This window comes from Fomitopsis serialis (genome assembly GCF_022376445.1).
Source record: "Fomitopsis serialis strain Sig1Antser10 chromosome Unknown B0H18scaffold_1, whole genome shotgun sequence".
NCBI classification, from domain to species: domain Eukaryota; kingdom Fungi; phylum Basidiomycota; class Agaricomycetes; order Polyporales; family Fomitopsidaceae; genus Fomitopsis; species Fomitopsis serialis.
The window spans coordinates 992,115-1,015,406 of record NW_025954961.1 but is presented as its reverse complement, the minus strand read 5'-3'; the positions used below and the strand labels follow the sequence as shown (position 1 = coordinate 1,015,406).

The 23,292-nt window shown below is 54.6% G+C and overlaps 7 protein-coding genes across 7 annotated transcripts; 2 read left to right on the top strand and 5 right to left on the bottom strand.

The window, feature by feature from the left end:
• Window positions 1-616: 616 nt before the first annotated feature.
• Window positions 617-1,825, bottom strand: B0H18DRAFT_12696 (uncharacterized protein). The gene is made up of 3 exons (XM_048036757.1): window positions 1,125-1,825; window positions 895-1,035; window positions 617-791 (listed from the first exon to the last, which is right to left on the bottom strand). Exons 1-2 carry the CDS (start codon window positions 1,657-1,659, stop codon window positions 911-913), a joined length of 660 nt encoding a protein of 219 aa, XP_047901200.1. The 5' UTR covers window positions 1,660-1,825; the 3' UTR covers window positions 617-791; window positions 895-910.
• Window positions 1,826-5,748: 3,923 nt separating this feature from the next.
• Window positions 5,749-6,703, bottom strand: B0H18DRAFT_966859 (uncharacterized protein). The gene is made up of 4 exons (XM_048043378.1): window positions 6,534-6,703; window positions 6,219-6,441; window positions 5,977-6,180; window positions 5,749-5,908 (listed from the first exon to the last, which is right to left on the bottom strand). The coding sequence occupies exons 1-4, from the start codon at window positions 6,675-6,677 to the stop codon at window positions 5,859-5,861; spliced, it is 621 nt and encodes a 206-aa protein (XP_047901199.1). The 5' UTR covers window positions 6,678-6,703; the 3' UTR covers window positions 5,749-5,858.
• Window positions 6,704-8,813: 2,110 nt separating this feature from the next.
• On the bottom strand, window positions 8,814-11,804 carry B0H18DRAFT_966850 (MFS general substrate transporter). The gene is made up of 18 exons (XM_048043377.1): window positions 11,684-11,804; window positions 11,575-11,619; window positions 11,103-11,511; window positions 10,984-11,033; window positions 10,899-10,925; window positions 10,782-10,843; window positions 10,573-10,728; window positions 10,447-10,517; window positions 10,368-10,397; window positions 10,278-10,316; window positions 9,947-10,223; window positions 9,861-9,890; window positions 9,786-9,805; window positions 9,717-9,730; window positions 9,577-9,664; window positions 9,422-9,527; window positions 8,995-9,367; window positions 8,814-8,940 (listed from the first exon to the last, which is right to left on the bottom strand). Exons 3-18 carry the CDS (start codon window positions 11,340-11,342, stop codon window positions 8,913-8,915), a joined length of 1,611 nt encoding a protein of 536 aa, XP_047901198.1. The 5' UTR covers window positions 11,343-11,511; window positions 11,575-11,619; window positions 11,684-11,804; the 3' UTR covers window positions 8,814-8,912.
• Window positions 11,805-11,921: 117 nt separating this feature from the next.
• On the top strand, window positions 11,922-13,335 carry B0H18DRAFT_966849 (Snf7 family). Its single transcript, XM_048043376.1, has 6 exons — window positions 11,922-12,110; window positions 12,166-12,270; window positions 12,336-12,548; window positions 12,602-12,713; window positions 12,770-12,876; window positions 12,928-13,335. Exons 1-6 carry the CDS (start codon window positions 12,042-12,044, stop codon window positions 12,961-12,963), a joined length of 642 nt encoding a protein of 213 aa, XP_047901197.1. The 5' UTR covers window positions 11,922-12,041; the 3' UTR covers window positions 12,964-13,335.
• Window positions 13,336-13,638: 303 nt separating this feature from the next.
• Window positions 13,639-16,107, bottom strand: B0H18DRAFT_1133772 (aldehyde dehydrogenase). The gene is made up of 12 exons (XM_048035575.1): window positions 16,028-16,107; window positions 15,929-15,973; window positions 15,647-15,877; window positions 15,483-15,594; window positions 15,293-15,431; window positions 15,145-15,239; window positions 15,004-15,084; window positions 14,757-14,950; window positions 14,453-14,708; window positions 14,231-14,391; window positions 14,121-14,179; window positions 13,639-14,067 (listed from the first exon to the last, which is right to left on the bottom strand). The coding sequence occupies exons 1-12, from the start codon at window positions 16,066-16,068 to the stop codon at window positions 13,961-13,963; spliced, it is 1,521 nt and encodes a 506-aa protein (XP_047901196.1). The 5' UTR covers window positions 16,069-16,107; the 3' UTR covers window positions 13,639-13,960.
• Window positions 16,108-16,631: 524 nt separating this feature from the next.
• Window positions 16,632-18,576, bottom strand: B0H18DRAFT_12543 (Alpha/Beta hydrolase protein). Its single transcript, XM_048036745.1, has 4 exons — window positions 17,627-18,576; window positions 17,490-17,570; window positions 17,263-17,432; window positions 16,632-17,204 (listed from the first exon to the last, which is right to left on the bottom strand). The coding sequence occupies exons 1-4, from the start codon at window positions 18,474-18,476 to the stop codon at window positions 16,836-16,838; spliced, it is 1,470 nt and encodes a 489-aa protein (XP_047901195.1). The 5' UTR covers window positions 18,477-18,576; the 3' UTR covers window positions 16,632-16,835.
• Window positions 18,577-21,297: 2,721 nt separating this feature from the next.
• Window positions 21,298-23,289, top strand: B0H18DRAFT_1112541 (uncharacterized protein; the record flags this gene model as incomplete). Its single annotated transcript, XM_048032832.1, has 2 exons — window positions 21,298-23,074; window positions 23,132-23,289. The coding sequence occupies 2 exons, from the start codon at window positions 21,298-21,300 to the stop codon at window positions 23,287-23,289; spliced, it is 1,935 nt and encodes a 644-aa protein (XP_047901194.1).
• Between the last annotated feature and the right edge of the window lie 3 nt (window positions 23,290-23,292).

Genomic DNA, 23,292 nt, shown 5'->3' with positions numbered 1-23,292 from the left:
CGGCAGCGACGCGGTGAACCCTAAGAGTCAATGCACAGCGTAGATCGCCTGCTTATGGACTCGTCTTCTTGCCCCTTTTGTGGACCCCCGGTTCTCGGACGTCCGAGTCTATGACGGGACCTAGTATCGAATTAGATTCAGAAGCAACAGGTACCAGTGCCGTCCCTCTGCACCCGTCGACAGTGCTGAGTACCCGGTGGTCAGCTGGCAGGGGCTCATAAAGCAAGCATAAGGTTCGGATATATTACTGGCGGCTACTCGTACTGTCTATAGAGAGCAAGCAAGTATAGTCGGAGTAGAGTCACAAGCAACAACATGCGAAAAGTTCATACGGCAATCGGAATACACTAATTTGAGCAAGAGGGGAAACAGACGCAGACGGTCCGTACGGGGGTACACTAGCGTTTGTACGACTAATCTTCGCATATGGTACCAAGCACAAACACGCTTATTCAGAAGTAGAATTCAACGGACGAGAGCACAAGAAAGCACGACGCATACGTGGATAATGGATAATGTAAGAACCGCATCTAGAGCACGAGATCACGCAGCACTCGCCGCGAGACCCTGGCCTGCCAGCGATGACACAGCCAGAGAGGCCCGCAGGCTCACTCCTCCTCACCCTCCATGTTCATAGCATCCGCAGGCTGCCGGCGCACGGCGTCGGCCTGCTGCCAGAGGTTCACCTGCGCGATGATCTCTGTCATGCTCGCGATCACCGCCTCGCGCGCCTTCACCTGCGCCGGGTCGTCGCGGACGCCCTCCCATAGCACCGCAATGCTGACTTCGATCTGACAACAGAAACGCGGAGGCTGTCAGAACCTGAAACATCGTGAAACTACCACGCATCCCGCTGCGGGGGGGGGAGGTTGTGAACGTGGAATGTCGACGCACCTTCTGCGCGAGCGCCTCAAACGCCTCCTCGAGCGCCTTGCCAACTGCCTCCGCCGCGGTGTCCAAGCGCCCGAACAGCACATCCACCGCGCCCTCGAACATCTCGTCCTTGATGTCGCTCACGTAGTTGTGGAACACAGCCTGCAGAAAAAAGTGCACCATGCGTCAGCATCGTGTCTCCCCCGCGAGCACAACCTGCGGTGAGATCGCGATGTACGGTGTGTGCGTACCTTCTGGCGGGCGACGCTGCCGAGCCCTCGCTCCTCCATGGCGGCGTCGTAGCCGTCGAACAGCTGCTCCTGCACGTGCGGCGCGAGGCTGCGGCTCGTCTCCTTCTGCTGCGAGGACATCGTGTCGCGCACGACGTCCATCGTCTTCTTCAGCGCGATCTTCGCCTCCTGCAGGCACAGCTCGCCCTGGCCGCGCGCGCGCTCCTTCAGCCCCGGCGCCGCGGACTCCTCGACGTCCTTCAGGAGGTTGTCGATCACGAACAGGGTCGACTTCTCGAACGCGGAGAAGAGGTCCGCCTCGAACACCTTCTGCCACGAGCTGGCGATCTGCCGCGTGAACGGGTTCGTGAGCTCGACGTTCAGGTCCTGCCGCCAGGACCCGTGGCGCCGCAAAGCTGGAACAGAGCGCTGTCAGCGGATCCAAGGTGTCAGAAAGTCTTTTGTCGGGCTTACTGGCTCGGTAAGTGCCCCAGTGCATGGAGGCCGCAAAGGCGTCCGAAGTTTCCAGCGCGGCAGAGGACGCCTGTGGTGGCATGAGTCAAGGTCACGGCTATCCCAGAAGGTCTACGCACATTCTCCGCACCCGTCTTGCACTTCTCCTCCAATCCATCCCTGAAGCGATCTTGCAGGCCCTTGACGCATTCGCGGACGACCTGCTTGAAATCCTGCGTGCGAAGTCGAACATGTCAGACAGCGTGTCGAATGAGCACTCGATCGTACCTTCACTAGCCGCGGCGTGATACCGATGGGCTCTCCACGCCCGTCAACCTTGGGGGCGGCCGGCCTGTGCATCGAGTACAGATTGGCACGGGGCAGGCCTGCGAGCGCGTAAGGGTCCAGCGCATCCATGTCGTCCAAGGGGTCGGAGCTAGCCCAGCCGCCACCGTAGAGCATCGCGTCCATATCGTCCTCGTCCTCGTCCCCGTCGTCTTGCATGGACTCCCACTTCGCGCGCATTGCCTCGCGGTCGGTCACGGTCACGTCGCCGATGCCTTCCACGTACGACCTGACGGAGTTGCCGAAGGTCTTCAGGTGAATGAGAAAGTTGCGCGCCGCGCGCTCGCGGGAGGCAACAGTGAGCGTGTGGCACCATTTCTGGAGCTCGGGGATACCAGTGTCCTCGACTCTGCAGAAGCACGAAGGGTCGCCGTCGCCCTTTACTTGCCCTGTAGAGCCTCGTATCAATACTTGCTGTACGCGAGCAGTGTGATACTTGCTTACCCTTGATTCGCACGTAGTCCCGTGCTGAACAAGTGAAGACCGGGAGGTCGATGGCGGAGTAGTCTAAGGTAGCGCATAGGCAGTGTCAGATATATATATATATATATGTAGATGATCAGGGTAACCTGCGTACCGCGAAGGTTCTTCGTTGGGTCAAAGCTATCCGGGTCGCGCTCTTCAGCGGCAGCATCTGTTGACGACGTGAGCTGATTGGGTCGTTGAAGAAATGGCACTACACTATACCATCCAAATCTTTCAGTCCCTGGCGGAAATCCTCTTTGAGCACGTCGCGAGAGAACTACATGCGCGATCAACGGAGAATCAAAGAGTACGATGCACGAGTTCTCACCTCTGAACGCCTGAGCGAGCAGAAGGCGTTCTTGTCTCTCTGCGTCTTCACCTGTTTCTTCTTCAAGGTGGCGAGCATGTCGTTGGCCTCCTTCTTCTGCTTGCGGAACTCAGAGAGCTCGACTCGTCCCGCCTTGATGGCCTCCTTGGCCTCGCTGATCTTGCGCTCAAGGCTCTCTATGGTGACTTCTTCTTCCTCGACGTCCATCATGTTCTCCTCGTTGCCGTCCTCCTTGTCCGAAGACTCAGAACCAGACGCATCAGACGCGTCCTCATCGTCGCTGTCGCTCTTGTCCGATTCTTCTTGGGAATCGGAGTCAGAGTCTGATTCAGAAGAGTCAGAGTCGTCGTCAATGAAGTCGTCGTTGTCACTGGACGCAGAGCCACTCCTTCTCTTCTTTGAACCCTTCTTGCCACCGCGGTTGTTCTTGCGCTTCTTCCCTCTGGATGCTAACTGTCCCTTCTTGCCTGAGCCGTGGCTGTAAGCCGCCTCTCGAACGGGTCTCCGTTCTGGAGTGCCTTCTTGTGCTCTTGGTACTCTGCGAGGTATGCGCGGATCTCCTTCAATTCGAATCGATGTCTGTCCGTCGAGGTTAATAATAGGTATAAGACGGCCACTACGATGCTGACCTTTCGCAGAGTCCTCGGCCTGGATCTTCTTCCGTCGCCATTCATTGGTCTCCTCCTTACACCGATCAATCTGCTCCTCGATCTTCTCAAGCTCAGGCTCGTCATCGAGGCTCAGTGCTTGGATCACTTCACTGCACGAGACGTCATCACATTGCTTGCTGGAAACTCGGCCATGAGCCAACAATTCCTCAGAGATAAGTGAAGACTAACCAATGAAGGTGATAGCATGGTCGTCATAACGCCATCTGATAATTAATGCTCAGTTATGGACCTCGCATTGTTGTGTTCGGCTTACCCACTACGAGCAAGAAGTCAGTCTATGTATGCTGGAAGATAATCGAAGATATACGCACTCATGAGCTGCATCTTGAAAGCATCTCCCATCAGGTCTAGTGAGGTGCATCGTGGCTCAGTGGGCGGTAAGGTGTAAGTGATCATCGACACTTACCACGCGCCGTCTTGTCGTCTACTGCTCGTGTGATAGGCGCAAGGATCCAGATGCAGTCACACTTCTTCATGTAATCTTTCGCGATGTTGTTTCGCGCTGCGTTAGCGTCTGCCACACCAGGCAAGTCGACCAGAATAGCCCCGGTGGACAGCGCGGGCGAGTCGCATTTCACTTGGACTTGCCGAATCAGCGGCCAAAACGCAGGACCATCCTCGTCCTTGTCCTTCTTCTTGTTATCCTTCTTGAGTATATCCATGAGGCTGCCCGACGCCTCCTTGTTTTTCTCTTGTCTTTCTTGTTCTTCTTCCCGTGCTTCTTCTCTTTGGAGTCAATGTACTTGGCTATCTCCTTCGCGAAAGCTTGCGAATTGTGGGCACAAACGTGCTTCGTCGTCCCCAGAATAGCTCTGATGTCTGAAGTACATATTTAGACAACAACACGAAAAACGGACTATATGTTCGAAGGACGTACTGGGATCACGTGCAATGATCTGGTCAACAGACATCTTCGCGAGCATGTCCTGGGTAATCTTGGGGTACACTGCATGCACCTGTGCCTCCGATGTCAATAATCAGTGGATAGCACTAACATGCGGCATACCTTCGACCATGCCACTCCTGCTTCGCCACGAAGGTCGGTAGTTCGCTTGACATTGCCATCCTCGTCAATCATGTCTTTGAGTAGGACAGCTAGTTCCTCTCTCCACTCCTTCTCCGACAAGAAGGAAATGTCTGCGTCGATCGTCTTCTTTGCATGGTACGAAATCTCGGTAACTACGGCCGTGCAAGCTCGCATGCCGCTAGTGGGCACGACATTGTCTATCAAAACACCACACGTAGGTATGAGCCGGCTGCAGCAGGGCGTGTCAAATGACTTACCGTCGAGGATAGCATTCAATATAGACGACTTTCCGGCTCCAGTCGCTGAGAGGGCGCATATATGTACAAATTCGCTCAAATTCCTGGTGACAGAAGGCTCACCTCCACAGACGGCTATCATGGTTGTCGGCGCGCCTTGGCTCTGAAGACTGCATAGGGTATGTTTTAGACACGCAAGTGGAAAGGTAATCGTGAATGATTACCTCTCAATTTCTCGCAACCAGACGTCCTTACGTAACTTGCTGCCTACTTCGAGGGTCTTGATGTTGGCCTTAATCGTTTTCACCATACCCAAGCCTTCCTTCAGCGCATCCTCGGGCAAGTAGTTGATATCGTCCAGAGACTTGAACACCTTGTACAGAGGCTGTGAATTTTTGAAGCCGTCCTGCTGAGAGGGGCTGCGCGTGGAGGAAGCTGCGCTTCTGCGGCAGGTATGCCATGTTGTGAGCACCTAGGTTGTCATACCCAGTATCAGGTTCTGGCTTGACACGGTTCAAAGCCTGATTATATTTATGAAGACTTCCGTCGCATTCAAGGATAAATTAACGACGCACACCACGCGTGGCCTCTATGGGTTCCGGTTTGACTTTGCGACTTGGACTTTTCACGTCGGGAGCATTCTCACCCGGAGTAAGAATCTTGTGTTCCTCTGGTTCGGGTTTGATGAAAGGCACTGCGTCCTGACAGAGTGAAGGTGATGAGATACTTGAGTATTAGTGAACCACGACACCACACAGACCACTTTGGACGCTTCGTTTTCCTTCGCGCTCATGGCGAGGACAGGTTGTGACCTGTAAGATATTCGAGTGCTCGGTACGGATGAATGCGCGCGGAACGAGCGTCGCGGTGGCGAGAGGGGAGAGGGAAGCAGTGGTGGGTCGCGTTAGGGGCAGTCCGAGTCGCGCTTGATACAGTCGCGCTGGGTCACAACCGTGACCCGTCACGAACGCGTTTGTGGCTCAATTGACTCACAGGCGCCAAGCGAGCGCGCCGGCGCTGTGCTTCGCACAGAGAGGCATTCGGTGGGCAAAGCTATCACACCGGCATACAGAGTCCGACTGGCATGATTTGACAGGACAAAATATCACTAACGAAAGCCTGAAAACCCAAATGATGGAATTGACCAGACGTTTCTTCCATTCTCCGAGTTTAGAGCCCGTACTGTAGGTACATACAGGCGCAGAATCGACCAGACATGCGACGCCAAAGTTACGACCGTTGGGGTAACCAATGCCCGCGAAGACTCCTTGCGACGTCTTCTTCAACATTGTGAATGGAGTAAGAATTTTGATTATCATTCGTGCCGTGAGGCCCAGGAGTAGATCACGACCTTGAGCGAATTGCGGAACCAACAACTCCGTGGATACTTCACTTGCGATGGCACTCGGAGAGTAGGACATCGCTTGCTCCGACGTTGCCGAGCACCATGACGAAGTAGTCTGTGGTCGCGAAGGCCCCTGGAGTATATCGGAGCTCTCCTCTTCATCTTCATACAATTCTTGGTCGCAGGCGTAGGATTCGGGGCGTTCTTCTGCCTGAGGCTCGTATGCAGGAGTAAGCCTAGCAAACCTTCTGCAGGCTCTCCGTCCCAGTACGATAACGCCGCGTCTTCGAGGCCAATTTGAGCGTTGAAAGCCTCCTGCCAGTCGTCCAGTCGGCCAAGTTCGTCGTCGATAAAGTCAGGATGCCAAGTAGCCTCAGTATCAGCTTCGGCCATGACGGAGTCAACCGGTCCCTCTTGCCATTCCACACACTCCGATTGGTCGTACCACTCGTGCGCCTCAGGGAGGGCCTGAAAGAAGGTAAGCGCCGATGGCTCAGAGCAGAGTTCATTGTTGCTGACCGAGTACGCCAACAATTCGAACGTTGGCGCGGGTCCTGCACTCCGAATTGTGAATCCTGCTCGTCTTGTCCACGGTGCGTGCTGAGATCCTGGCTGTGAACAGCGTATAGCAAACCGCGATCGTCATCATCGAGAGCCTGCAGTTCCCGATCTAAGATGGAAAGAGATATGGGAGCTGGACACATGCGAGTCAGGGAGTCCACGTTGGTCGATGGTGACCCCACGGCTTGTGGTGCGATATGGGAGGCCGACGGGAGGTATTGCCCACTAGTATGTTCGGACGCCGACGGTGATGGCGAGAGCAGAGGAGAGGCCGCCTCTTCTTGTACAGCAGACGCGGACTTGTTATTGTCATACCCGCTAGGTACAATCGGCAGAGGTGCGAAGAATCTTGACGCGTGCGGCAGGAGCGTAGACGAGACCGGGTGAGTTGGAAGTTGCGAGGCAGACTCCGAGGGCCGAAGGGACATAGTGGAGGTACGATCGGCTGCCAGTGTAGCATCGAGACCCAGGCGTGTTCTCCCCGCTTCTCCACGCTGATCGGCTCGCGCTTCGTCTTGAACAGGTTCTACTTTAGATGTTGACCTGGGTGGTGGCTTCGTCATGGTCTCCGTCCACTTCTTGGATTGCGTGTTCAACACAACAGTACCATCGTCCGGCTTCTCGACGCCAGTGCATTCGCTACCAGAGGGTAGACTTTTGCCGTCATGTTCTATATCCCAGACAATCGATGCCGCTCTCATATTCTCCTGCTTAGTCGAAGAGATCGAGGACTGTGACTGCTCATCGTTGCCAGGAGCTTCGCGCCTGTCATCTTCGAACTGAGAACGCTTTGACCTGTTCTTCTTTACCACCTCGTTGGAGATGCTGAGCTCCAAGCGCTGTTGCACATGCTCTTCCCCGCCGCTGTCTGAGCTTGTCACATAACGGGAGTTCTTCGACGATGTCCCGTCGAATGACTCTCCATGAATCGTGGACCTACGTTTCGATTGGTTCAGAAACTCGGTCTCAGAAAACACCGTGGTTATGGCGCCTGAATGTATCAGTCAGACAGATATCTAGTGAGACGAGACGATGTATACGTACCCCGCTTGGCATTCGTCGCGATACCTACATTAGCAGACGCTTTGCCCTTATTAAAAACACCGTTCCGACGTTGTGGTTGTGCCTTACCATAAGGCCCGTAGTCAGCAATTGCACAAAGCGCAGAGCAGCAGGTTTAGTTACCGTCAATCGATTTGTGCCAATATTCTTCGCCGTGAAACCATGCATGAGCGCAAGACCGGCCGCCAGGGATGTGCTCTTCTTTGCCCTTTTCCCTCTCGTGACCTCTCGCCTTCCGCTGGTAGAGCCATCCTCTTCATCGCTCGCTCGGGAGACGGAGGCTTTGGGTGCTACGATAGCTCGTTTCATGCGTCTTCTCTCTCGTCGTTCAGCGAGTCCTACGCGGGCTACGTCAGCGAAATCCGTATTCTAAATCCACTGATTCAGTACATACGTGCGGAGTGCTCGGGATCTGGAGAATCAGGGCTGTGTTGTCGTTTGTTGGACTGCTTGGTCTTCGCTTCCGCCTTCGTAGCATATCGATCGAGAGTGAGCTGCTTGTTCACAGGTCTAGACGCTGTCCTGTCGTCTCCCTTACGCCCACTGTGCTTTGCTGAATGCTTTATCCCCAGTTCCAGTACGTTCTCTTTATGGCTTTGGGGCTGGACAACTGTAGGTTCCGGCACCTTGGAGGCTTTGGCCCGTTCAACCTTTGACCGGACTGCTCTAGCGCCACCATCCATGGCCTCCAGGTCTTCCCGAGACGGAGGTCCGGTTGGACTTCCTGTACCACCGGGACTCGTGGTTTCAGCACCGGCGTGTCGAAAGCTGAAGCCAAGATCTCTCTAGAAGAATCCTCGTGCGCGCGTGTTGCGGTACCTCCCCCAGTGAGTGTGTCGCGGTCCCAAGCGGCAGAGGCGGCGCGACCTTCGCTGGCATAGCGGACAAGATACGTCCGCTGTGACTCGATGAAGTTATGGATGAGCTTCGCCCTGTCTGATTGAGCGGCAGGATAGACTGCAGATTCGTGGCGTTCAGCGGCACAGTTTCAGTGTCAAGTGACTTCAAGTTCTTCCGTCCTTGCATACGTGAGAATAAAAAGCCACGGAGGACGGTAGCAAATTCGTGGGTTGAGGTGTTGAATGTGTTGAGTTGGTAGACACGCCGCGCCGGCGGTCACGGTTCCAGTTCAAGTCGTTACTCCGTTGAACACGCCACCTACCTAAAGTGTACTGATAGACGCTCGCAATCAGAAAGTTACTGGCCGCACGCTCATCGAGGTCTACGACTCTAATTTTGATTGTGGCTGGTACATAGTAAGTACGCCGTACATCCGTTCTACTCATTACCAGGACCAGAGTCGTTGCGACGGCCTATCACTTCGTGTATACGAAGTACGGGTTCCTGCATCACCTTCAGTAACTGCCGACTCAGAATCAGTTCGGGCGATCCACGTACTGCATGTCGGTCATGTCCATGAAGGCATGCCGTTCCCTTTCCCTGTCCACGTCTGCATCTGACCACCCGTTTGCTTCTTTGAGCTGTTCGATGACCTTTCGTTTCTTCTTGTTCAGATGCAGATTGTACCACCGCATGAAGAAGCAGAGGAAGATTTCAGCACTGAGAAGGACTAGAATCGATATCTTGCCGGGGAGGTAGCCCGGTGCATCCTTCGGCTGGAAAGTCTCCGTGCCGATGATGTTGGCAACGCAGAATGTAGCCAGTGTCATGGCGTTTAACGTGACTTTCTTCGTATGGCCACTGGTGTTGCTGGCGTTGTAAGCATAGATTTGGGAGAGCGAGGATCCGTAGGTGCCGATGATATATACCGCTTGTTTTTTAATCAGATATTTTGCGGACATTACCCGACGGTGGCGATGCTCACCAAATAGAATGACCCCCTTGTCACGAGTACCATTCATGGCGACCAATAGGGCCGCACCAACAATGGTCGGAATGAGAACGAAGACGATAGGTAGCATCCGTTCATTCTGACACAGCTGGTCAGTTCGCAAGTAAGACGCTGGTAAGTGGGCTCACCGTTCTGTCGGACCACCAGCCAACGAGAATTGTCGTGAAGAACCCAATCAAACCGCTGGGAGCCGTTAGGATCAAGGTTTGCTTCGTTCTGCAAACGTTATCAATTTTACCACGGAATGTTTCAAAAAGATCGGACGAACGTATATCCGTATCCCTAGCAAATACACCGCGGTGAGGCGGTTGTTCAAAGGTTATCAGTAAATGCTCACCTTCACAATGATGTTGCTGACTTCATGCGTCACGTTCAATACACAGATCACAAGACTACGACTAACGGTACTTACAGTTCGCGAGGCCACCGTTGGGAATGTTCGCTGAATGGATGTCGCGGTGAGTTCTTGCGCAGTGAATGAACTACATGCAACCTCACTCAACAGCGTAGAAAGCACGATGAGCCACGTCCGGAGATCAGTGAGCGCTTCAAACAGCTGGTCCTTCTTGAGCTTCTTGTTCTCTGTTCCTCCTTGGTCGTCACGGATACGTTCGATGGCAATGATCCTCTCTTCTTCAGTCAAGAACTTTGCATGCGAAGGGGAGTCCGGCATCCAAACCAAGACTGAGAGGCCAACGACAATAGCCATGCCACCGAGTAAGATGTAAACAACCTTGTATGAAGGAAGTGACGGGTTGTCTGTGAACGATACGCCCTATAATGGCCCAGAAGTCAGAATGGCTTGTAGAAACATTCCCCAAGTACTTACATAGGCAACGAATCCACCAAATACGGAGGAGAAGCCGTTCTAAGGTGTGATCAAAGTATGCCTCTCCGCCGAAGGACAGTTGGAACTAACCATCATGTAGAACAGTGCTATCCTGGATGCCTAGCAACTTCATGAACATCTAGCGGTAGATATAAATCTCGCGGCGTACCTGTTCATCCTTCTTGTAAAACATAGAAACAATAAGGATAAGGATAGGAGCAACACAACTCTCGAGCGCCCCTAGTTCCATGTTGTTAACGAGGGGTCATTGTGCATAACACGTCGCATGCCATACCTAGCAAGAGTCGCAACACAAAGAAGGGCGCGAAGGATTTCGGGATAGCATGCAGCATCATGATCGCGCCCCACAAGAGAATGTTGCCTCCTAGGTACTTTCCTAGACGCGTGCGCTGAGATATGTACATCGTTGGGAAGACCCACACGAAGAAGCCTGGGACAAGCAATGAGTCATGGCAGTGTTTAATTCCTACGCGAGTCGCTCACCGATGTAGAAGGAAAAGGCCACGACGTTGTAGCCTTGACCTGTTACAGGGAATCCCATGATACTGTAACGCACAAGTGAGACGGGCCCTTCAAGCACTCGAGTAGCACGAAGCCCACCTCGCATAGCTTAACGCGGTCTTGTCCCTTGATGCGATACATTTAGTGGTCGATATCTAGACGATCGCATGGATAGTTCACTCACAAATATTGCGTGAAGTACACCGCGCCGCATAACGGTGGAATGACCCAGTCCTGAAGTCACGAATTGTGAGACTGGCGGGCAAAGGCGCACGCGCCATCCAGTGATATGTATGTACTTACCAGTTTCCGACGGACTCTCAGGTACTGTTCGTCGGTGTACTGCTCCTTTCGTTCCATACCAACAAGCCGCAGCGCCTCATCCTTGTAGTCAAGTCCATCCACGGAGATTTCGTCGACAGCAACCTTCTCGTCGACCTCGACCATCTTCTTCTCGTCAATGGAACCCGAGATGGACCGTGCAACATCATCAGTCCGAGCGTTGCGCGAGAGATAGTCCACGGGTTCTTGGTTTTCGGTCATGGCAGATCGTCAGAAGTGGCGTGGCTGAGCGACACGGAGTGCCGGCACATTCGAAGCGCAATATAAGACTTCCGCACTCAGCCTGGGTTCTGCGGACTTGGACAGGTCCTATCTAATCTGAGTACTGGCCCTGGGGACTGGAGTAACAGATGCAGCATGCGGAGCACGCCTGGGAGCCCTCGGAGAAACATATTCAGCCCTTGTGTCGCTACAGTCTGATGAGATTACAGACCGAAGTCCCTTCACGTATCAAGGCTGCGATAAGTGATTCCATATTCTTAAACGGCGTTAGCACAACGGCGAAAGGATTAACGCCAAGCCGGCGAGCCGAGGCAACTAACGGCAATGAAGCAGCTGAGGCATCCAAGCGCCTGCACTGAGTCGCCGACAGTGGTAAGTTCCCAGACAGTAAGTATTCGACTCTGCGAGCGTGCAGGTGTAGGACGCGGGGACAGATGTAGCGCCGGCTTGAACCAGGGAGGAGAAGCCTGATCGAGCGACACAGTGCGCCCGATCGAACCGGAGAACGCCGCAGCAGCCACCGCGGACTCGCAGCCACAGCCAGGCCACAGCCTGCCACAGCAGACTCGGACCTGTACTCCACGCACATTACTTTTGAGTCTCGGTTGGCCAGCACCTCTACTCCTCAGAACACGACCGCACCCCTTCATTGCAAGCCTCATCTCATCTTGAAGATAAATGAATCGAATCTTCGGATCCTCCTCGAGCAAGAAGCCCAAGCCAGGTCTCCAAGATGCCATCGCTTCCGTCAGTATGATGACACAGCCAGTTCATTCGCGTCTGAACAGAGCGACCACGCTAGACAGACACCCGTATGGCTTCGGTTGAAGTCAAGATAAAGAAGCTAGATGGTGAACTCGCCCGGTACAAGGAGCAGATGAGCAAGCTACGGAACGGGCCTGGAAAGGTACGTCGGCTGTCTATCTCTGCGATGACATATACCCATGCAGTGTCTATGACTCCATATCTTAGAATGCAATCCAGGAACGCGCCCTTCGTACGCTGAAGCAGAAGCGGATGTACGAATCACAGCTAGCGCAGCTCACTCAGCAGACATTCAACATGGAGTCTGCCGCACTCGCCACAGAGAACTTGCGCAACACAATGGCGACAGTCGATGCGATGAAACAAGCGAACAAGGAGATGAAGAAGCAATACGGAAAGATCGACATCGACAAGATCGAGGTATGCCCTCCTCTCGGCCTGCCCCACTGTAGAGACCGAGATGATTCCACCAGAACATACATTATGAAATGGAAGATCTTTTGGAGCAAGCCAATGAGATACAAGAGTCGCTGGGACGCTCGTACGCCGTGCCGGACGAGATAGACGAGGCAGACCTTCAAGCAGGTACGTTGCATTCATGATAGTCGTGGTCCAGACTTTAATTAAGGACATTACGGTAGAACTTGACGCACTGGAACTGGACGTGGAAGAAGAAGGCCCATCGTACCTGACAGATCTCAACAAGGCTCCAGATTTCATAGATGAGCCACCAGTCGAGTTATCAGAGGTGGGTTGCTGGTGTGTGTACGATGCTCGCCCGATGCTGACAGCTATCTAGGCGGAGCCTAAAGAGGCCATGAAGACAACAGCATAGTGGCGGTTAATTGTTCCACTGCATCCGCAGACTTCATGAGACTTGTACAATATACGCAGGCTTGACTTCACTTGTCATGAATACCCGAAGGTCTTTTACTATTCACCGCTCACATGAGCGGTGCCTCGCATTTGGTCAAGGTGGATAGACTGTTAAGGACGTGACGGCACAGTTATCTGGGTGCCCGGCGTTCCATTGGAAGTATTATTCAGGAGATTTGCACGAGAGGCCGTTGTTCTATATCCCGCATTCCGGGCTGCCGAACACAGGTAATCCTTGAGCAGCTCACTTTTGCGCCTCTCGGGCCTCGAACCTGATGTCTGGGATCGTGCGGTGGAGCAGATAGCTACATGGCTTGCTGACCGACAGTCTATCATCCGGTGAGTTCGGAATGAACTGCCTTGGACCACGAGCGACGGATAGGCTGAATTGTCAATGCAGAACAGCATGAAGCCAAGGGTTCCTAGGCCTGTATTCGGCTGCGGCACAGCACAATCGGCTCACGGCATCAACGGTTTGCTCTATCGTGTGTTCATTGCCGCCGCTGACATCCTATACAATCCTGACGGCAGCCCGCCCTTCCGTAGGATACAGGCTCAGGCAGCTCAAGACAACGCTCCTTGATATGCATTCGACAGGGTCAAGTTACTGCAAGAATAATATCTGGAATGAAGTATGCACAGGGGGTTTCTACCACTGCCCTCGCCTGACGGAATTTTGGGCTACGAGTGACACTGTCGGGCGAAATATCTTGGTTTGAGATAAACGGTGGGAACGAAAGGACGAAGGTTCGCTGCCGTGTGCCATTGACCTTGCACTAATCACGGCACGCCTCCGATGACCTGCCGAAGGTGCAGCTACGACACTTGAGCTCATTTGTTGCTAAAGCTCCATGCACGCGAATAGTATGGCAAGCGAATGCCGCAGGTACTCAAGCAGGATAAATAGCACACTCCCCAAGTTCTACATCAGCGCGAGTACGGAGGTGTTGGGCCTTTCAACCATAACGCTTCTCCGACACATCGTCATCTGCGAACCAGTCGATCGTTGTTCGGGTCTCTTCTGCAGACGCAATGTTGACGATGGTTGACTTGCTTTGCGTGTCTACGTGACAGAATTCGTTAGCTCGGGAACTTCTGCACAAGGGAACCACGTACAAGCATCCAGTGCCTCCAAACCGTTTTCTCTGCCGATGCCGCTCTGTTTCATGCCTCCCCTGCGTGACATCATGAGCACACCAGTCACATCATTGACATAGCTGACTCACCAAGGCGAACTGGGATCATTACGGTGGTGGGTATTGACCCAAACCAGGCCGGACTCGATCTCAGCCGCTACGCGGTGAGCCCGGGACAGGTCACTGGTCCAGATGCCTGCCCCAAGACCATACTTGCATGCATTCGCGAGTTCAATGCCCTCCGCCTCATCCTGTGCCACGGACGCGGTAAGTCCACCACAAGCGGGGCTCAAAACGCGGAAGGGTACTCACATAGAAGCGCTTGACTACCACGACTGGACCGAAGACCTCTTCTCGCCACAGGTCGTCCTCGAGCTGTACGTCTGAGATAACAGTTGGTGGGAAGAAACTGCCTTTGGAAAAGTCGTGCCCGTCGAGGGGCGACGTCCCTGTGAGTCTTCGGCCGCCGGTCAGGATGTTTCCGATACCCGGACGCTGTACAAGCTTTTCGATGCGTTCGAGTTGCCCCTGACTGATACTGTACCCATCATGGTCTTTTCGTTCAATGCTAGTTTCCACGGGTCAATTGGATGGAAACTGAGGGTGGTAAAGACACATACGGTTGCCCATCCGAGCAGTGATGCTCTCAACCTTCTTCAAGAACTGCTCCATGAATTCATCGTATATTTCGTCTTGGATGATGAGACGTGTACCCGAGACGCAGGTCTGACCCGAGGCTATGAAGCAAGCGAATGCAGCACCGGATACTGCGGACTGGATATCTGCATCCTTGAAGACGACTATGGGTGCCTGAGAGCGCGGGCATTAATAAGACGCCTCGCTTGTCATGGCGATTGACGTACCTTTCCACCCAGTTCGGCTGTGTACTCAGCCAAATTGGAACCGACAAGCTTGCCGATAGCACGACCGGTTTTGGTGCCAGCCTGACAATGTCAAGAGTGGTCATGAAGAGCCAGGGTCTGCATTGACACGAAGACACTCACGGTTATGTCAACCTTCCTGACGAGCGGATGTGATGCCAGCTCGGGGACAATCGTCTTCCCGTAGCCTGGTAACACGTTCAACACGCCCGGAGGAACTATACACAAAAAGCTACTGAGCAAAGTGCGGAAGCGGCGCCTAGAGACTTACCGCCAGCTATGAGGGACATCTCGGCGAACTGCAGTACCGACAACGGCGCCGCCTCGCTAGGCTTCACGATCACAGAGTTGCCCGCTGCGAGGGCAGGCGCAATCTTCTTGATAGCGATGAGTAGCGGATGGTTGAATGGCTGCATATGTCTGATCAGGGAAGTCCGGAGTAGAACCACATTGGTACGGACCGTCACTTGTGCTACGACGCCAAGTGGAATACGCTGGACGTAGTTGAGCAACTTGCCTTGGGTCGGTGCAATGAATCCCTGGTGGGTCCTGAGTGCTGCTGCAAAGTATTCACTGGAAGTCGGTCACATAGGACTGCAACGCGATGTCGAGAAGCAGAACTAACAGCCACTCCGGGAGACGACCAAGTTGTGCCTTCATTTCCCTGATCGGTCTTCCTGTCTGCATAGACTCCAGGTATACAAACTCCTCCATGCGGATGGAAAGCACATGAGCAAGGGCGGAGAGCACCTGAGCACGCTCTACCGCTGGTTTCTTGGACCATACGCCGGACCTGAAGTTTTGGTGGGCATCGTATATCGTAGTCTGCGCATCCTCTGCATTCGCCATGATGACTCTGGAAGAAAAGAGTAATTACAGCGCGTCCTATGAGTGCTAACTGCTCAACGTACGTGCCAATGTCTTCCCCGTTGCAGGATTCTTCACGACGTGCCTGGAGGCATGCCAGTATGAGAACCGCGCGATCGGCCAATACAAGGCAACTTACTCCTGGCGACCGGTGGAATCTGGGTCCTCAAGCCTCCCCATACTTTGTAGAGTGTATGGACCATAGCGGGTGCGGAGCAAGGATGGTTTCGGTGGCCCGCTCTGCGCCTCAGCCTGTGGCCATCGTGAAAGCCATGCATAGACAGTACTAGTTAGCTCGCGGACAGTTCGTTGGCACAATTTCTCACCAAAGGCAGTTTGGCTTTGAAGCGCGGATATCTCATGTCACACAAGAGTAGACTGTGAAGATGCGTAGGCTTCGAAGGACGCGTCGAATGTAGCCAGAACTCGGCGCGCGTCGGTGACTGTCGCGGGCAGGTCGCGAACGGATGGCGCTGGCCCGGGTGGGATGCATCGGGCCAGTTCTCACTGACAGAACCCCTCCGAGTCGCTAAGTACATCCCAAGCTAGTTGTTCCCTAGCGGCTCATGCTGATATACAGTGCCAAGTTCTATCCAGACACGGATAGAGACACAAGGTTGTAGAGAAATTCGCGTGCATTTCGCCAGTACATAGCCTTTAATTGTACCCGACAGGATCCAACGACATGATGGGCGTGATTATGAACTTCGTACTATTTATTGCAATGTGCGATGTAAGGAAGCCGATAGCGATAGGAGCAATGCATTGAGTGTTGGAATTACTCTCATGACAGGAAACCTCGGATAGCGCCGCCCACATTTTGCACATCGAGCCTACAGGACTTCGTCAGCTGAATACAGGATGCCGGAGGTAAGAGTACACTTACAAGAATGTGTCGTGGCCCCACACACCGCCGAGCTCGTAATAGCTCACCATTTGATTGCCTGTCATGCGCAATGCATCCGCCACCTCCCGCTGCTGCTCAACGGGAACAATATGTCGCTCTGCACGCCAAGAATAAGCGTCGGGGTGTTCGCCAGCGGACGCAATCCTTCTGCGAGTTCCGGCAAGTGAGCCGGAGGATTGGGCGGTGGGGGGTGCGACTTCGAATGCGATGTAAGCCAGTGGTAGTGCTGGTGCGCCGGCGAGGACGGTTGCGTAGCTAATGAGGGCGGAAGTGGCGGGGTCGACGAGCGTGGCGACGGAGGAGTCAGCTTCAGCTCCGCGAGCGCAGAGCTCGTCAAATCGAAGACATCCATCGCCTTAGAAATGTAAATGAGCGAATTGGCATCATATTTGAGACAGAACGATTCGCCCTGGAGTTGTCGAGGTGGTCAGAACTTTATGGGGTTACCGAAGCGCCTGAAGGCGTACCTGATAGTCAAGATATGTCTCGATCAAGAAGTCGGGACAGAGCGCTGGTACGCGTTGTGAACTCGAGTCCTCCGTGCCTGTTGATGGCGAGGATTGTGGTGGAGGTCGCAGCCTACGCCCAAATCTCTGATCCCATTCAGGGCCTGACCGGTATGTAATAGTCGCAATCTCTACAGGGAACACAGTATCAGCACCAGCCAGCTCCCATTTTACAGAACCGAACGTACGCCGTGCGAGCTTCATGCCCGTGTGCGGCGGTAAGCCATCGTAATAGAAACCGTCATTCCAATTGGGGTCTGCCATCAGGACTTCGAGAAGATCAGTATGTGCGATTGAGTCGCAATCTGAACAGTTGTTGACGCACCGCTACGTTGCGCAAAACGCATAGCGATTGCGCTAGGACTGCTGCGCGCGGTACCGCTGATGCTCACCACCTTTCCAACACGTTCAGGGTACAGCCAGCCTGCAGCGAGGCTCTGCATTGCGCCCATCGAGCTGCCGACGCTTGCGTACAACTGACGGATCCCAAGGTGATCCAAGAGGCAAAATTGCGCTCGAACCATGTCGAAGATTGAGAGGATCGGGAAACGCGTCGCATACCGCTGGCCAGTGGTAGGATCGATCGTCGAAGGTCCGGTTGAGCCGTAGCAACCTCCCAGGACGTTGGTGCAAATGATGAAGAACTGGTTCGTATCGAGTGCGCGACCGGGGCCAATGAACTTCTCCCACCAACCCTCTGAGGGGTTCAAATCCGTAGATGCAGCATGCGACGATGCGGACAACCCAGTGTGCAGGAGGATGACGTTGTCCTTCGCCGGAGACAGAGTTCCCCAGGTTTCGTACGCAATGTCAAACTCAGGTAATGGCGGTGTATAGGTGAGTGGAAGAGGCTTTGAGTGGTGGTAAATTTTATACGACTTGGGGTTTGGCCGTTCATACGGTGGTTCTGGCTCCGAGTTTGGAGGCGGAGGGCGAGACGTGGGCGGCGAAGACGCGGCAAGGTTTGACGACTGTCTGGAGGAGCGCAGGCGTGACTCCCGGGCTGCATGTGCTTCGACACATGGAAACGTCGGACGATCGCGAGGTTTTGAGGTAGATGCGATTGAAGCCTCATTCGCAGGTGAACGGGCGGCTGGTCTCGTACGAGCTGGTGCATGGGGCAGCCTCAGTCGTCTGGGCCCAATCTTCGAGAGGTGGGAAGTGACCCCAGGCATGACCGAAGGGATTCCGGGAGGGACGGAGAACACACTGGCGTGAGGACAAGGTTAGACGGTGGGGCGGGTGCGAGTGGTGGATGGTCGAATGTGACAGAGTCGCCGAGTCGGCCGCGGCAGGAGCGGTGGGACAAAGTATAAGGGCAAGGGCCTTGCGCGGTAAGTAATCGGTGCGTCTCCATTTGTGTGGTAAGCTCGGGATGGCGAAGGGACCTCCCGTGGCTGGCGATGGCGAAAGAATTCGCAAGCACGCAACCGCACACGGTCACGTGGCGAAGTACACGCCTGGGACGCGTACGGCTGCCGCGCGTCCAGCCAAGCAGCCTCAGCGTACAACCACCAGCGCCACTCGCGCGACCGACGGATGCCAATTCGCGCAGGCACTTCCTGTCGTTTCCGGCAGAGAAGCAGCGGCCTCCGTACTCTGCAACTCTATTGAGAAGACTCTGTGAATTAACGCCGCTCATTCCCGCTCCCACGACTTTCACACATACTTGACGAAATCCTGAAAACGGAGGCACGCAACACCATACATGACCGTCGGCTCGTTCTTAGCCTCAGCTTGAAGACAAGATCTATTACACGCATGGGGACAATCAGACTGTTTCCTAGGATCTAGAACCGTGCATGGCGCCTTACCATCGGCAAGACCGCGCCCGGCTGACCTCGTCAGCCTCGACTTTACGATACACATCTCGGGGGACGGCCGCCTTGCAAAAGCATGTAATTCATGAAGCGCATTGGTGGGTCCAGTCTGATTTCCCGCAGGTACCGAGCATTGGCTAGTCAGGTCATAATCAGTGTGATATATTCATGTCGCGGAATACTTAGTTGCTCAAAATAGCTTGGTGATCCTGAGAATGAACGAGTTTCAAGTCAGCGTTCCAGGTTGAGCCGAGGTCTCGAGGGTATCAACGAATGAAAAGCGGCGAGCCTCCCGCACTGGGTCACAGGAGCAGTGGTTCTTACTCGCGACGTCCGATAGACAGTGTCATTGTGACAGCATGAGAGGCCAGTGCGCGGCCATTACACCGCTAGTCCGACTGGCGTCTGACACCGCACGATCTTTTCTGAACGTTGAGCAATGATAAACGCATGCTCACTACTTCCTTGGAAATTGACAAGATTGTTCGCGACGGCGGATGCGCAGATGGGACGCCGCATAACGTCTTTATGCATGTCTATCAAATGTGAACGTAGGTAACCGCTGCCGAGAAAGAGCCGTTAGCAGAATTATGCGAGCTACTGAATGAATGACCTTACATAGTTATTGCTGATCGCCCGACCGCGTGTATGAGGGATGCAACTTAAAGGCACGCACGAATGTGAAGGACATCCTCGCGTGGTGAAATCACCAAAGGATCTGCGTCGGTGTACCTGACCGGTTAGTTCGGAACATGTTAGCCTCTGCTCGATCATAGTCAAATGGAAAGTGCGGCCTACAGCTATTCACTGCACCGTACTAATACATGTGCGCCGCCGTGCACCAGTTAGGCTGAGACCGAGCGATCCAATCCGCAAGTTAGCTTCATAAACCATGAATGATCCGGCGTGAGTTGTCCATTCCGCTTTTGCTGCGCTGTACCACGAATACAACCCTCTGCAACAAAGATACATGCATGCATCCGCGCGCGTATCATGCGCGTGGTCAATTTTGGAAGTGCACACTCCTGTCATGGTTGCATTGGCATTGGCAATGGCATATACACTGTAGTACGTTCCTGAGACGCACTGTCCAAGCGATACGAGCATGCCGGCGGTAGAACAACGCATGGTATGTGAGACTAGATCGAGAGACGGTTCTTGGTACACATCACAACGGAGGATTTGCTCAACTCAGGCTGCTTCGCGCCACGGTCGATCCTGCTGTGCAGTCCGTAAACACGTGTCGACATCCCTTTCTGGGCCTTCTTCGCACGCCTACTGATCAGGACTGTTGAACCTCTCAAGCAGCCTGTGTTCATCGCCCTAATACCCTGCCCGCCTCTCTCAAGTCATTCCAGTCCAACTCCCTCCACTGTTTTCTGTGCTTTTTCTGTACTTGCTGCAATATTTCATGTCGAACAACGATCACCACAATGCCAATCACTGTTCCCGAAGAGCTGTCAGACGCGCACTCAGGCTCGTGCGACTCCTCCCTTCCCCCATCCACGCCGTCCACATCCCCCCTCGACTCTCGCTCGCACATCGCGCGTGCTACCTCCAGAACGCTTAAACATGAACGGAGGAGCAGCCTCGGTTTGATTGACGCTGCCCGTGTGAGGATATCCCAGGACGTGAGTGCTTCGCACCGAACTCTCGTATGTTCGGAGACGTGCCTAACACGTGTTGCCCCTCCCTTTCCCTCTCTCGTCTTTGCACGTACTGTAACAGTTTCGCGCATTCCTCTGTTCTACTAGCAAACTACAGCGTATCGAGAGCATCGCGTCTGTTGAGGTGCGAGATCCCGGCACTGAACATGGTGCATGTGTCTGACGTATTGCGGGGATGGGCGGCCAACCCCGAATAGACTGAAGAGACCGAGCACCCGAAATTTGTGTATCCGGATTACGCCAGGAACTTGCGGCTGCAACAGGTGGACGTTGACGTCGAACCCATGGAGTTGTCACCTCAGCACGAAGAGAGACAAGGTAGGACACTTGGTGCTCGGGTGCGTGTTCTGTATTTCTCTATCTGCTCCTCAGGCTTACTTCCGGTCGCACAAACGTCCTCCTACGCGCTGTGGGACCATCGATAGATTGTGAATTTTCTAAACCGTTCTCGTTCCCGATCCAGGAAAAGGCGGTCGCGCTCTCTCGATGTCGCTATAGCCCACGACCCAATGCCAATCGAAGGCCCCACCAGCAGTAAGCACAAGCGGCACTCCAGCCTGGACCCTGATGGCGGTTATGCCGCTGCTGCGTCCTCTTCCGCCTCGAGACCCGTTACCCGGTCGCCGTCGAGGCCTCTGTCTCCCACCACGAAACCCAAGAGGTCACAGAAGGCGCTCGGTGTCCACTCGTCAGGCGGACAGACCACGGGTCCGATGGATATCCGAACAGAGGTGGTCATCCTCGAGCAAACCTCCCCCGACTCATCGCGTAAGGGCAAGAAGATGAACTTCTTCGGGTTAACGCTCTCGAGCCCGCGTATGAGCTCGTTTGGCGACTCGAGCAAGTCGAAGTCACGGCCGACCACTCCAGGTTCCCAGCCGAATAGCAGGAAAGGGCGCGGTGTCGTGTTGCGTCCTGGCTCCGCAGGGGCCATCACATCGGATGCGCCCAAGCGGGCTATGAGAGGCGATATCCTGATAGACCACAACAGGCCTGCTTCGCCCCCAGTCCAGAGCGCGCCAGCACGTTGCATGACCGCGTCTCCTCGCCACAATGGGCACTACGAGGAAGTTCAGGATGACGTGGACTCGGAGGCGTTAGCGGGCAGATGCTCACCTCTGTGTGGGCTGGGGCCATCCACTGCTGCCCGATCGAAGGGAAAGGAGAGGGAGCGGTTGGAGGACTGGGAACAATTTGATGAGAAGGAGGTCAGGCATCGGCTAGGCCGAACGGAGAGCGAGACGGGGAAGGGGCGCATCACAAATCCGAGAAGGGTGCATTCGCCTACTCGGGAGCTCGAGAAAGGGAGCCGTCCTCTTGGCGCATTGTCCATGGAGAGAGTTGCCAGCGGTAGCGGCACTAGTCGCGGTAGCCGAGGGAGGGACGGATCGACAAACGTCGTTCACGGCGGTGCACAGGCGAACGTCAAAGCTAAACGTATCAAACACGGAAGTTTCGACTTTGAAAGCCCGGTTCCCGCTGGTCAAGGGAGGCCATTGCCGTCAGCCAGTCTGGGTGGCAGGGTGATTGCTCCCCCGCATCCGTTGCAAAGGGGTTCGAGTTCGCGGGGTCCACCCCGTAGAGTCACCTTGGACGATACTCGACCGGATCGTCATGTACCGCTGTCTTCCTCTCTACCCAAAGCGAGACCAAAGCCAGCCCTGGACATCAACACGCATAACTTGGACTTGACGCGCCGTACAACTGGCAGCTCTACCGCGACATCCCGTGGGCAGACGTCGGCCATACCTCGCAGCTCTAATCCCAAAGCACACCACGGCTCGGAGACGGACCCTGGTTCACCAATTTCTTCCACTCATTCCGGTAATTCGTCAGCATTGAACTCCAGCTGGGGCAAGAGTGCCGGGAAACGCATGGCTCGCGGTGCGCATCCTGCGTTCAAGTTTGAGCCAGCTGTCCCTACCATCCCTGGGTCGCCCGCGGGGAGCGAGGAGCGTAAACGATCCATTGCGACCTCGGGCACTACGACTCCCACGCCGTCGTCCCCCTTGTCCAGATCGCGGCAAGCTCGGAATGCGGGTAAGGGTCGCTCGCTTGACCTGAACCTCGGTTTGTCGTGGGCTCCAACGAAAGTGCGGGAGGACGTGTTGTCGCGAACGGTTGGTGGTCGAGTTACGCCAGACCTGGCTGCGAGGGCCGGGGCCAGATGGAGAGCAACTCCCGCAGACGAGGGAGGCAGGTTGGGTGCAGGCTCGTCTGGTGCCGAAGTGGCGGAGACCTTCCGTGAGGTTTTGGGAGACGCAGCGTATTCCACGTTCAAGACATGTACGTGGCCTCATGTCTGCGAACTACGTCGTACTGATTTGGTACTCTTCCATTCAGACGTACATCGATATGATGCACGCGCCATACCGCTGGACGGCCCCTTTGGTCTAATGCATCACGTACAACGGCTGCTTGATTCGGCACCCGGACTAGACCTGCGGAGAAAGCAAGCCCTCTTGGGGAAGTTGAGCCGCGTTGTCCAGGAGATCCGGTGAACG

Bases quoted from the DNA above. Each gene is read 5' to 3' on its own strand.
- B0H18DRAFT_1133772 (XM_048035575.1), bottom strand. From the start codon at position 16,068: ATGGGGAGGCTTGAGGACCCAGATTCCACCGGTCGCCAGGA. The intron at 15,974-16,027 runs GTAAGTTGCCTT...GCATGCCTCCAG, and splicing joins GATTCCACCGGTCGCCAGGA to GCACGTCGTGAAGAATCCTG. The intron at 15,240-15,292 runs GTAAGTCTCTAG...TTTTGTGTATAG, and splicing joins GATGTCCCTCATAGCTGGCG to TTCCTCCGGGCGTGTTGAAC.
- B0H18DRAFT_12543 (XM_048036745.1), bottom strand. From the start codon at position 18,476: ATGCCTGGGGTCACTTCCCACCTCTCGAAGATTGGGCCCAGACGACTG. The intron at 17,433-17,489 runs GTACGTTCGGTT...TGTTCCCTGTAG, and splicing joins GGGCATGAAGCTCGCACGGC to AGATTGCGACTATTACATAC. The intron at 17,205-17,262 runs GTACGCCTTCAG...CGACAACTCCAG, and splicing joins AGACATATCTTGACTATCAG to GGCGAATCGTTCTGTCTCAA.
- B0H18DRAFT_966849 (XM_048043376.1), top strand. From the start codon at position 12,042: ATGAATCGAATCTTCGGATCCTCCTCGAGCAAGAAGCCCAAGCCAGGT. The intron at 12,271-12,335 runs GTACGTCGGCTG...TCCATATCTTAG, and splicing joins TACGGAACGGGCCTGGAAAG to AATGCAATCCAGGAACGCGC. The intron at 12,877-12,927 runs GTGGGTTGCTGG...ACAGCTATCTAG, and splicing joins CACCAGTCGAGTTATCAGAG to GCGGAGCCTAAAGAGGCCAT.
- B0H18DRAFT_966859 (XM_048043378.1), bottom strand. From the start codon at position 6,677: ATGTGTCCAGCTCCCATATCTCTTTCCATCTTAGATCGGGAACTGCAG. The intron at 6,181-6,218 runs GTTTGCTAGGCT...AGCCTCAGGCAG, and splicing joins GGACGGAGAGCCTGCAGAAG to AAGAACGCCCCGAATCCTAC. The intron at 5,909-5,976 runs GTGATCTACTCC...ACAATGTTGAAG, and splicing joins TCCGCAATTCGCTCAAGGTC to AAGACGTCGCAAGGAGTCTT.
- B0H18DRAFT_966850 (XM_048043377.1), bottom strand. From the start codon at position 11,342: ATGACCGAAAACCAAGAACCCGTGGACTATCTCTCGCGCAACGCTCGG. The intron at 10,398-10,446 runs GTACGCCGCGAG...TGAAGTTGCTAG, and splicing joins TTTACAAGAAGGATGAACAG to GCATCCAGGATAGCACTGTT. The intron at 9,891-9,946 runs GTGAGGTTGCAT...ACATCCATTCAG, and splicing joins CGTGCTTTCTACGCTGTTGA to CGAACATTCCCAACGGTGGC.
- B0H18DRAFT_12696 (XM_048036757.1), bottom strand. From the start codon at position 1,659: ATGCCACCACAGGCGTCCTCTGCCGCGCTGGAAACTTCGGACGCCTTT. The intron at 1,036-1,124 runs GTACGCACACAC...TTTTTTCTGCAG, and splicing joins GCAGCGTCGCCCGCCAGAAG to GCTGTGTTCCACAACTACGT.